General features: G+C 47.1%; 1 protein-coding gene across 3 annotated transcripts in view; it reads right to left on the minus strand.

The window, feature by feature from the left end:
* ACACA (acetyl-CoA carboxylase alpha) overlaps window positions 1–12,744 on the minus strand; it is a gene marked incomplete at both ends in the record, with an annotated part of 96,929 nt that overhangs the window by 34,361 nt on the left and 49,824 nt on the right. For all 3 annotated transcript variants that reach the window (XM_079545010.1, XM_079545009.1, XM_079545011.1), the window contains 4 exons: window positions 7,986–8,132; window positions 8,708–8,863; window positions 10,722–10,925; window positions 12,383–12,538. In XM_079545010.1, coding sequence (XP_079401136.1) covers window positions 7,986–8,132; window positions 8,708–8,863; window positions 10,722–10,925; window positions 12,383–12,538 — 663 coding nt within the window. The remainder of the gene's footprint in view (window positions 1–7,985; window positions 8,133–8,707; window positions 8,864–10,721; window positions 10,926–12,382; window positions 12,539–12,744) is intronic.

Below are 12,744 nucleotides of genomic sequence, written 5' to 3' on the forward strand. Positions count from 1 at the left end.
TAGACGATTTCTTCTGGCCCATCTTATGGAGATCAGCAACATCTGTACCCCACGTCTCCCATCCCTCAGCCGCGTCCCCGCGCTGGGGAGTTGGCCATCCCGGAATGCCATTAACAGATGGGAATAGCAGCGTCCCTTGAAAGCCACATGCATCACCCAGTCTCTGCTTGCCCAAGGATCATAAGCTCTGAGTACACATTCCTCAAGCCGATTGCGCATCCGCTGCAATCAGGGGTTTGAAACTCTCATTGTGGAGACTCTGAATTCTGAACATGATGAACTGAAACAGGAGGGGGAGAGCGGAGAAGCAGCAGATAGATATGTGCCATTTAATCCAAATCAAAATGGCACAATATATAGTTGAGATCCAATCAGTATCTGCAGTAAGATATGCCATAACAGGCTCATTAAAAAAAATAAAAAGACAGAGGGATTAATCAAAGGGTCACGGGAAGTAAAGCAGGCAGCAACCCAGAAATCCTACAAGCGGCAGATCCGCGCCTTCTGCCTCCCTTCCCAGAGCTGAGGCTGCGGGTTGGCAGAAAGATGGTGTTTCTGTTCACCTTCTCCTTGGTCTCAGTTTCATCCACTGCTGTTTTGAAGGATATGTCACACAGGATTAATTTGTTTGTTTGCTTCCGAATATTTGCAGATTTACAGTTACATCTCAGCACCCAACTGCAGCGTTTGGCAGAGAGAGACAGCGCAGCCATTTCAAACGCAGGAGCATAAATCCCTAAAAGGTCAGCAGGTTGCTTTGCTGCAACAGCAGCACGACAGCAAAGTTGTAACGCCCCAAAACAACGGAACGCGGCTGTTGTTGGGCACACAGACCTCCACCCAGGCTGGTGGTGGAATCACCGTCCCTGGAGGCGGTCAAGAAACATTCAGATGCTGCGCTAAGGTTACAGGTTAATTAGACAGGCTGAGCTAATCACCTAAGAGCACCGTCAGAACAACAAAGAGTGATGGCAAGCGGCAGGGGCTCCCAAGCGGGCTCTGTGCAGAGGCAGCACGGTTTGCCTTCTCCAGCCACAGCTCTCCTCCCAGCACACCCAGCAACGAAGGGGAGAGGGAGGAAAAAAATAAAAGCAGGAACCGTCTTATTTAACTGTTTTTATGTTGGCAAAATGATTTGTGCCACGGTATTTCCATAGGAAGTGGGACCATTATTCTCCTGTAGGAACACATTTGGTTTGAAAAGTATCACCGGACAGAACGTGAAAATCAAACCGGATGAATTATTCACAACCCCCGATCAGAAGTGATCATTATTTCTGATGTTCCAAACTGTGATTAGGATTCAGTGCTCAGATGCCATTTGCTCCCTGAGTAACACCAGCGACACAGAATTGCACAGCACACATACATTACGCACCAGTTTTATATATATAATTTTATACACATCTTCTCCCAATAGATCTTTGCCTTAATGTAACCATTAACAGATAGTAAAAACATGATATTAACTAACATTCGTTTTCATGGCTCTCATAAACGCCGTTCGTTTGACACACAGTGTCAACACTAATCATGGCCTAAAATTAACACCAAAATTGACTTCAACATTAATTGCGCTATCGATGTGAGCAGTAATACACACACTGATGCAGTGACAAATTGACTGCTGGCGGCAGCCGGGGCTGCTGACAACGTGCATGGAGGGAACGGCAGCATGCCGACCTCAGCCGCCCCGAGAGCGCGAGCGTGGGGCTGGGGAGCCAGCAGGGCCATCGCGGGCAGGGGGACATTCCAGGCCTGTCATCCCTGGAGCAATGCGGCTGGAGGAGAACCTGGATTGAGCTGCAACTGCGCAGTGTTTGTCCGCAGCTTGAGCCACGCAGCGGTGTTATTTCCTCCTATCCCACCACGAGGATGGTGCTGATGTACTGAAGTTGTCATAAGGAAGGAAATGTGGCAGCTGTAGAACCCTGCATGTGAGGAGCAGGTGCCAGCCCACCCCTCCTGCCATGCACACTCACCCCAACGCTGGGAGAACACAGGTACAGGCACTTGTTTCATTCCATATAGCCTGTCTATCCCAAAGCTAAACCCAAACAGTGAATCACTGCACAGCCGTGGGCAAGGTGTGCTTTATTAAGGGAACAAACACACCCCCAGAAACTTTACTTGATGCAGCTGTACCATTTTTGTGTTTTACCATTGGATCCCAACACCCAGAAGAAAGCCTCTCCACACTCAGCCATGACCAAAAGCCAGAACGCTATTTTCAGCACGAACCAGCTCCCAAAAGAAAGGCACAACAGACTGCTGAGGCCTTTAGCCTTACTGCCTTGACAAAAGGGGAACAGCAGAATCCAGGATCCCTTCTTCCTCTTCCTGGCTCTGAAAAAGGCATCGTCAGCAGCAGGAGGTGCAGCCGAGCTCACAGCAGGCGCAGTGCTGCACAACGCAGGGCCGTGAGGATGAGGCACGGGGAAGAATGGCTCCAGGAGATGTGGCAAAGTGCTGCTCAGTGCATGAGCTGCAAGGCATTGGGACTGGAAAGAACCCGACATGAATTCCTGCTGCCTTGGCTCCTTCCACCAGACCAAGGGCACTTGGCTGGCTGATGACCAGCGAAAGTGGGTGGACGCACAGAGCTCCAAAAGGAAAGCTCCAACAACTGCTGGAGACTGCAAAACTAGCTTGGACTGCATCCACACCTGTGTTGCAAGGTTTGTTGCAATCTCCGGGATAGCTGAAGGCATCGTGTTGAACTAAACCACATTCTCCATAAATTCAAGCTCCTGTCTGAGCCCACAGATTAATTGGGAACATCACTGCCAGCTTTTGCATCAAAACACAGCGCTTTGGATGAAGGTTTCCACACAAAATGCTAATATCTTCTTCCAGGCAGGTGTAAAGCTTGAAAACTTCAGCCAAAACAATTCACATCTCATAAAGTAACAGACCGATGGATCACACAGACCACGGGGCAACCTTCATTAGGAACTTCCTGCACTGTAGGCAAACGTGTGTCCAACTGTTCAAATATATACACCAAGATACAAGTTAATCTTTGCACCATCACTTCTGAGCTCTACTTACAAAGGTATTGGAATAAAACCCTGCAAGAAATTTGGGCCATTCTCTTATAACATCCAAAAATTTGTATTATGTTCCAATCACCACCAGACATTCTATCTTTTGCTTAAAAAAAAACAACCTCCTGTTTGCAGCAAAAGCATGCTGTGCACCAACCCAGCCACTGCGCCTCGTTGTGACACCCAAGCATCTCGCTGATGGGGGCTAAAATCATTCTGCCAATGGAGGATCACCTCCTGAAATTGTACCGTGTTGCAGATGAGGAGCCACCACTTGCTGTGCAGCACAAATAGTTGTCCAGCTTCCCTGTTATTTAAACCTATTCCCAGTGCCACGGGGGCCTTCAGGTCAGGATTGCTCCCACAACTCATCAAGAAGAAGGACTGGGAAATAAAAGGGAATCAACTATTTTTCTCCGTTAGGTTTGGGGTGTGAAGATGGGTGGGTGTTTCCGTTCACCTTCATGTTAATTCCCCACCTTCGCCATCCACATTCTCGGCTCTCTCAGAAGCGCTTATCTGCCTGCTGCACGGAGCCCAGCGGATGTTTTAATGCCCTGTGCCTGTCATAAAACGCAGGGACATGGGGTGACAAAGCAGAACGTGCAGTTCAACTGCGAAGCTGTGCTCGTATAAAATTCATTAGCTACACCTCTGAGCCCCAGGCGATCCACGGAGCTGGAGAAGCAGCGCCGCTGCAGCCCTCAGCCCAGCGCTGGCTGCAATGTCACCTGGCCAGGGAAAGGTGCCTGCCAACACACCTCCAGCTAGGATTACTTCTGAGCCTCACGCTGCTGAGAAGGAAAAACTGTGACATCTAGCGCCAAGAGGGGAAATGACACATTTACAGAGAGACTGAGCTGCAGGGCGACGCGGGGTGCTGCCGCAGGCTCTCTGCCCTTGGAGCTCAGCTGGCTCTTACCAGCGGGTGGTGAGGCCCTGCTTCTGGGACTGCCCAAACCCATCCCTCCCAACATCAGCACGTCTCAGCCACACGCTTCTGTCCCACACTGAACCCGTCCCACTCCTGAACCATGTGAGATTGTGTCACCGTGAAGAAAGGCTCCCATTTTTTTTTTTTTTTTTTAAATTAAACTTGCAGGAATGTTAGAAGTCTTGTGCTGTAATCGAGATCTAAGCATGGTATGAACTTGAAATTTTCCTGTGAAAAACACTTCAGTGTAAATGTACTTTTGTAACCTAATGCAAGTGGATTTGTTTCCTTTCACCTATATTAACTCTGACCATTTCAAAGGCTCATGTCTAATAAACTGAGAATGGAGATGAGCTGAGCATCCACCTTCTGCTGCTTAGTTCTTGATGTGGTCACAGTGGTGCATTAAGTGCCTCATTTGTCCCACAGTCCTCATCCAGCAACACACTCAGGAGCATCAGAAGGGAGCTACTGACTGGTGTTTGGTTCTGCTGATAAAATACTGTCTCCTTCAGCTCTCTTACATATACCTACCAGCTCTGAAAATTATTTGCAAATTGTTCTTAACTTTTTAGGATTGCATATTCCATCTTATCAAGTGTGCCGGCCTGATAATATTCATAACTGAAATGTTACGGCAGCAGACAGAGCTAACTGGAGCAGTCTCACATGTAAGCAGAGGTGTCAAAGCAGCCAGCATTGTAACAGAGGACACATAAGGAGGAGTAACTGGGGACCAGAAGACTGTTCATGAGCTTACTGAGAAGGATCTGGAACAGACATCGTCTCACAGACAGCTCGAGGCAACATCCAGGATTCTGTCTGCAGCCCAAAGAAACAGCAGGTGTGTTTCAGCAAGAGCTCTGGCTGTACTGAGAGGGCATGGGAATGGAAAAAGGCCCAGCATTAGCGATGCCTTCTGGGCTATGAGAGCACACGGCACGGCCAGCAGCACTGCAAGCTCCCCCGCGTGGCCATGACAGGACAGATCCTCTGCTCAGAAGGAGCAAGCACTGCCTAGGAATAAATAACAAGTTGTATTTTCATGGTCCATTAAGTCCTTGGCTTCTTTGTTGAGACTACCAGCAAAGAGATAATTAGTGCCAAATGAGGTGGTGGGTTACATGAAGTGGTCATAAGCTAAACGGAGAAAAACCTCTCACATTGTGAAAGTTCTTCGAGATTTCCCATTTCACAGATCTCTCTGAAAACAAAAACGGCATCAGCCTGGTTAGCCCAGAGCACAGCCAGCAGAGCCTGTGGGGATGGGAGACTCCCTGCTCTGAGCTCTTGCTCTGCCCAGGATCAGAGCAGGGACTGCAGCCTCTCTTGTTGACATCCAGCTGAATGCAGTGGCTGCAAATCTCCAGATTTTATGCTAGCTTCTCAATTTCACCGGCTGGCTAAAACAATTAGGGCACTTAGCTGAACTGAATGCTTTAAGAGGAGGAGTGTCTTGACCCCTTTTCACATGGAGAAAATGTAATTGTTCAGACTGCTTAGCACAGCCCCAGCAGAACAGACAAGCCCTGCCCCAGCACAGCTGATACCAGGCTGGAGAGGCGCTCCTCACGTGGGGGAATAGCTCTGTTTGAATCTCTGATATAAAACAGGTGTAAGAGAATGACAGAACATCCTGAGTTAGAAGGAACCCACAAGGATCCTCAAGTTCAACTCCCGACTCCACGAAGGATCACCCAAAAACCAAATCCCATTTCTGACAGCGTTGCCCTGATCTTCCCAGCCACCAGCAGGCAGAACAGTGACAGAGGCCTGAATGTGCTGAGCAGCAGCTGTACTGATTACAGGCAGAACTTTCCTCTATAAAAATAAGTCCTGCTCCCCTGGAAATGCCCTGCCCAGCAGGCCCAGCCAGCAGCTCACCAAGGCTCGCAGTGGAGCAGCTCACAGCTTGGGGCACTGCTAGCCAAACCTGGGGGAGCACACATGCTGTAACAACCAGCACCCAGCAAGCACAAATTAAGACTCTTAGAACGTATTTGCTTAAATTATCCTTGCAACAGTCCCAAGTATTTCCCCCTTTGAATTTGAGCAGCCCTAACAAAGGTAAGGCCCCTGCCTGAACCCCGCCAGCACCCCGCCTCCATCTCTGCTGGACAGAGAGCCTCGAGCGCACGCTTGTGAAAATTTGTTTCCTCAGCTGAGCGAAATTAAACCCTGAAAGCCTCAAGTCGGCTCATCCTGATAAAGGAAGTGCAGCGGGGAGGAATGAATCCGCTCGGCAGCTCGTCACCCCGTGAATGTCACCTGTCCTTCAGAGTGCCGCCGCAGCCCTTGCTCAGATTGACCGCTCTCCCATCTGAATGAGCACCATTGTGTGCAGCAGCTATTGGTAACAGAATTCAATACCGACGCCTCAAACCTCATTCCAGCTGCACAGGGTCCCACGGCAACTGCCTGGCAGCTGAGCACCACCGGCCGTGGGCTGCACGCCGCACCCCTCGCTTGCACCGCTCGGCACGCAGCCAACCCAGCGCTGCCCTCCAGGCCCCCACCTCAGCCCTGCTGCTGCTGGAAGGCAGGGCGGCACTGCTGTGCACCTCTGTAAGAGATCTTGAGGAGACACAAAAACACGGGGCAATGCTGCATTTCAGTGTCCTGCTTTCCAACGGCTGAACCCCTCAGCCTGGCTGCCCCAGGAGGGTCGGATCCTGCACAGGACATAACACCGCACACACAGCAACAGCCACATAGTTTGTTTGCAGACTGAGGGCAACGAAGTCTACCAAGGGTTAAATAAAACTCCTAATTTTTTTTTGGTGGTCTTTGGGTACAAAATCTCTTATAATAAGACTATTTGTATTCATACTGGCAGAGTAAACAGTACATGTTCATGCCCAGGCAGCTCCGTGCTTGTAATTTCAGCAAGAGCAGAGCTACGTCCCCGAGGGACTTTGCTGTTTCCCCAGCCACCATCCACTCAGACACTGAATGAGTGCAGAGAAAGAGAACGATGATGGCGTGAGGCTCCACAGCAGCACAGCCCCGGCCTGGTTTAATTGTCCTGCTTAAGGAGGTTCTGCCATAGGCCAGCGAGGAAGCACTGCTCTCGTAGTCACCACTGACTAATTAGGTTCAATCTAAAAACACTATTTTCGAAACCTTCCCCCAATAAGAGATGTGTAATAAACAGTGATAGCAACCCCTATTTCCTCTCATCACCATCCTTGATGTTCTCAGTGTAACAACAACGTTTGGACAAGTCTTATGTTCCATAACCAGTAAAAGGCACTACGCTGGTTCAGCAATGCCAAAAACATCAACACCATCATTAGAACAGTTCAGATTTAAATTACTGCAGAAGCATTCACTTATGGAATCCCATCTAGCCAAGACCAAACACAAACAAAAACAACCCCAAACCTGCTACTAGTTGGCTATCTTCTCAGGCTGCTTTAATGCTGCAACCCACGGCTTGCTGACACAACACAGCAGCAAAAGCCCACAGCTGTCCGGCCTCCTCCACGGGCAGCTGAAGGAGCAGCAATTAGTCTGGCAGCATTAGCAGCCCGTTAGTCCCACGGAAATCACTCACTAGAGGGGGATGTTGCACACACCTTGCCCACATGCTACACAAACATGGCAGTATTTCAATGGCAAGCATAAAATTGGTTTTTCATTTTTAAGCAGATGAAAACATTTCTATTTAGTCTTGTAAAACATATTTGGTTCAAACATAAACCCCAGTTACCTGGAATAGCTGAACGAGCACTTTTTAATTATGAAGGAAAAAATAGCATAGGCACAGGTTTGAAATGGAATCATTTACTATGGAGTTTAAAATATCCATTGTATGGAAGGTATTAATTTTTAATGAAACAAAAATCCCATTTCCAAGAGGGAGATTTCATCTATGAAAGACTGAATGAATAGATTTTGTGCCTGGCTTGGTAAATTTTCATTACAATTGTCAAACCTAGTCCAAGACACAACGTACTGCAGGACATGGAAAGGAAAGCAGTGTTAAAGGAAGTGCAACTTGCCTCGTTTCCTCCTGGCAGCCTGTTCATGTGCACGAGCTGGCCCTGATCATCCAGCACCAATTCAGTGTACGTCAGTATGTCAGACGGCAGCGGCGGTGTTGGCAGGAATGCGTGTTCATTCATGGAATCCCAGAGTTTGATTAAAGACTAGAGAATGAAGAGACAAATTCTTGTTGAGAAAATGCTTTTGTTCAATCCGCTGTGAATTAACATTCAAGACAGAGCCCTCTAAAATCTCCCCTCCCCACAATTTGACTGGCAGTATTCAGTGGATATCACTTATTTTGGAATTTAAACTATGAAACACAGTTTCACCCAAATTAGCATAATTCAAATTATGTGATTCAGGACAGAACCCAGCAAATCAGATACACAATCAATTCTGAAGCTCATTAGCACGTTTTATAATGCATGCACTGGCCAACCTTCAGGAAGGCTGGATAACAGGGTGCTAAAACAAAGAAACACAAACAAGAAACGCAAGACGGTTTACATTTCAAGTTCTGCTGTTAGATTTATTAATGGAGCTACAGCAGCAGTGTATCAAGAATCCTCATTTTTTTCAAAGCCAGCGCAATTCAGAGTTGTGCAGGCCCTGGGGATCCACTGTCAGCCATTCCAGGCCACTCGTTTCCCAACAAGCAGGGATGGCAATGCACAGAAGTGCTTTGCAGATAGAGAAGTTCAGAACGATCCACCAGGCCTTAACAAAGAACTCTCACCTGCCGAAACATCTCAGGAATGTCATAGACATAGGACGTCCCTAAAGACTGTGCCTGGAATCTCTTGGACTGAAGAAGGTCCTTGGTCACGTATGGGGTATTTATCAGCATCCCATGAAGTGGTCCCTGTTTATCCCCATAGGCCTGGAACATAATCTGCAGCAGAAGACACAGCCAATTACAGCTTAATCCACCAGTTCCACAGACCTGCCTCATTCATATTTTAACAAAAATCATCTGGATATTCCACATTGGCCAGGCTTGCTTCTGTTCCCTACAAATATGTTAATACTCACATACCCTATAACACCATGCCTCATCATGCATTACTACCCTTTGGAGACAGTGCTGGACCATAACTGTGTGGATCTGAGCATCACTGACTTATTACTGCATTACAGCAGAAAGCAAAGTGAACAGAGCCACGTCCCCACAGAAAAAACCCGGTGACATAGATGACTTCACATTCACCAGTATTTCCCCTGACACCGTATCTATGCCGATGGATTGTGATGGCTGGGAGCAGAGAGGAGAACTCTGTTATTTATGGAGTCGAACAGCACTGTATCCGTATCTCCACTGACTGATCATGGAAGCTAGGTCAAGACTTGCATATGTCATTTGGCTTGAAGTTTTGATATTATAAGTTTAAAAGATTTTCCCAGAGTAGCAACATGAATTATCAGCTGCCATGCTTCATGGCACTATATATTCCACTCAGCCAGGACTTGGAAGGAAATCTATTTCAACTGAGAAATAAACACGAGGAGCACTGCATAACTGGGACAGGGCTGCACAAATGCTGCCTCACAGAAATGCACCTAACAAAAGCAACACGATCGGGCTTTCTTATCAACAGAACAGATATCAGATCTGATACTGTGAACTACAGATGCTTTCTAATTGCGGGGGAGATAATTGAAGAATTCCACAAGAAAGAAAATTCAGCAAAAAAAGTCTATTTCAGGCTTTATATTCAAAGGAACAGTTCACACACTGTTTTCAAAAACACTCCTCTGTGAAGCTGCTCTGGTGATGGCTATCTGCTCAGGCCAACACGCATTTGGGCCAGGGTCCCCGTTAGGAACCCGTACTGATCCACAGTGACCTTCACAAGTTTCTAACAAAACTTGAGGGCAAAGCTCAGCTACTGCAGATTACTGAAACGTTTTTTCTCTTTTCTTGTCCCCACTCAAAGGCAGAAATGAAGCAAAACGTGGCTGCTATCTGCTCGGAGATCTCTGAGAACTGGACAGGCTGTGCAGCCAGGCTGCAAGAATTCAATGGAGGAGAGGGGGAGAAGAGGTGACTCAGCACTCTGGGCTGCACATTAACGCTGCCCAGGCAATTTGTTCTGTTGCTACTTCTGCATGGCAGGAAGATTATTACAGCAGGAGATGCAAACATTCCTGTATTTAAATATTTTTCATGCTTCCTATGGTTCGTGCACTTCAGGATACGTAAGGATTTGAGTTAACCGCAATATTCTCACGCCATGAAAAGCACAAAGACCTGAGAACAGCTGTAACCACTACAAAAAAGCCCATTACGCTTAATAAAAATGACATAAAAGCACCTTCCACAGTTTTATAGCACCCTACCCCAGTCATTCCCTACACCTTCAGAATCACAGAGCATGCTGGGCTGGAAGGGACCCACAAGCATCAAGTCCAGCTCCCGGCTCCAAACACGACACCCAAAATTCACACCGCGCTTCTGAGAGCACGCACAAAACAAGTAGGGGACATGCACTTTTAGGGGACATGCACTTTTAGGGGACATGCACTTTTAGGGGACATTATATTTACTACTCCTATGTTCCTCTTGCAATTTCTTTACAATGATATGCTCTTCTTGGTGTGGCGAAGTTTTATATTGCTATGGCTGTTTTATATTGCTATGGCTGTTTTATATTACCTGAAAACACAGCAAACCACAGAAGAGCCCTATCAGGTGTAATACGCCCCCCACAAATACTGTGAGCACGAAACCACAGAGCCACGTGGAACCATACCTGCGCTGTCCTGGAATCCGTCACCTCTTTGTACAGGCTGATGTCCAGGTAGTAGCCCGACTCGTTGGTCAGGAAGAGCCGAATGGGGATGGCCTTTCCTGTCGGTGTCAGCCGAATGTTGATCTTCAGCTCGGCCTGGAGGACGCGGAGCTTCCACAGGCGGCTCCCATAGCGCATCACCATGCTGCGCACGGATTCCTCGATCTTAAAACACAGCAGAACTTGCCTCACCTTTCTGGACACAGCACCCCGCGGCTGTAAGCTTCTGCTCCAAGGGCAGCCCAGCATTTTGGGGCCGTGGAAAGAGAGCTCCAAACAGCAGCACACGAGCTGCTACCAGACCCTTTCTCATCCTGACAACTCTTGATATGCAGGAGCAGGACCCAAAACGCAGGGATGGCACTGAACTCAGACACCTCACTCCCCAGCCAAGCACTGCGTCCCCTGCACTGACCTCTCTCCTGCAAGCACAGCTCAGAGCTCAGAATTACAAAACACAGGAAAGTGAAATCCTTGACAAACAGTTGTATAGCACTTATATGCACAATAATCATGTTTCACAGCACACACGGTACAGTGCTTTAAATCAACAAAGTAATTACTGCTTGGAGCTTGGCCTTCTGGTGTTCTATTAAACTTTGTAATATACTACTGTTGGCAAATAGCGCATATTAAAAGAAGGCAATTTATAGTCTGTTTTTAACATTCTTTCCAAAAAAAAAAAAGTCTCCTTTCCACTGCTGCTCAGGAAAAAGTCACGGTGTGCATCTGAAGGCTGCCCAACATCCGGGGCTGCACACCCCTGGTGCTCCTGAGAACTGATGGGTCAGGATTCACTGAGAGCGCATTTATTCAAAAGCAATTTAAATCACCAGTTTTTAATCATGAGTTAAAGTCAGCAAGCAAGAGATCTTTACTCCGATAACCAATTCATCTTTTTAAACTTTCAGTTATTCTCAGGAGGAAAGGTCAGCTCTCATATCCTTTGGTAACCATGAGCAGAATGTTGATTCCCAACCAAACGCAGCCATGCAGCCTTTACAGCATATTCAGGACTTGCTTTGCAGTGGTCTGCTAACCACAAATGTAATTTATGCCTACAAACTCTCGTTTATCCATTCTAATCCCTCGTCTTTAAAAGACATAAGGAATATGAGAAGTGGTTCTTGCAAATAGCACAGGTGTTAGAGCTGTTTTTACCTAAAAGGCTTCCAAAGCTACCCCTAACAGATCTGGGTTAACACACAGCATTACTCTCTTTCTATCTGGTAGTAACATGCACTACCAGCCCATTCCCAAGGCAAAAGTATACTCCATGTGACTTACACTGACAAGAAGAAATCAAAATTAGTCATTAAATAACTGAACAAGCAGTGCAGAATCTCTCAGCACTCCCATGGCTCACTACTGAAAAGCAGAACTCCAATATTTGGAGGAATTAAACAGACCCTCATGTTATCACTTGTAACACTAGTCCCCAACTTCTTGTGATTTCTGCTGTAAAAAGGCTGGTAGGAACTGCACGTCATTCACCAAGCCATTAAAATGCACCCAGTCAATAGGTGCAGTTACACAGCATAGAGAGACAACAAACGACCGTTTATTCTGGCGAGCAAAGCCCAAGAAAAACAAACAGTTCAGGGTTGGCAAGAAGGCCATACCTTAGATGGGTCCATGATGACAGTAGGCACAAAATTTAAGAAGATGTGATTGCAGTCAGTGCGCACGTTGGTATTATTAAATGCCACCTCCAACTCATCCATGGCTTCCAAAAGCAATCGCTCTCCCTCGTTTTGCAGATACTCGAAGGAGGCTTCCTGCCAGACATTGTCAACAAATAATTTACCTTCTATTCAAAAATCACAACCCAAGTAAACAGCCTTTGAAAAACTGCAGAAGGACTTGACTGAGAAAATAGGTTACATTAGTATCAGCAGGATGCGCAGCGCTGAAACAGATCAATCACAGTCACAGAGGCAGTACTCCCACCTTCTGGGTCCACATATCCAGCTGACTTGTTTAG

This window comes from Tetrao urogallus (genome assembly GCF_951394365.1).
Source record: "Tetrao urogallus genome assembly, chromosome: 20".
NCBI lineage: Eukaryota > Metazoa > Chordata > Aves > Galliformes > Phasianidae > Tetrao > Tetrao urogallus.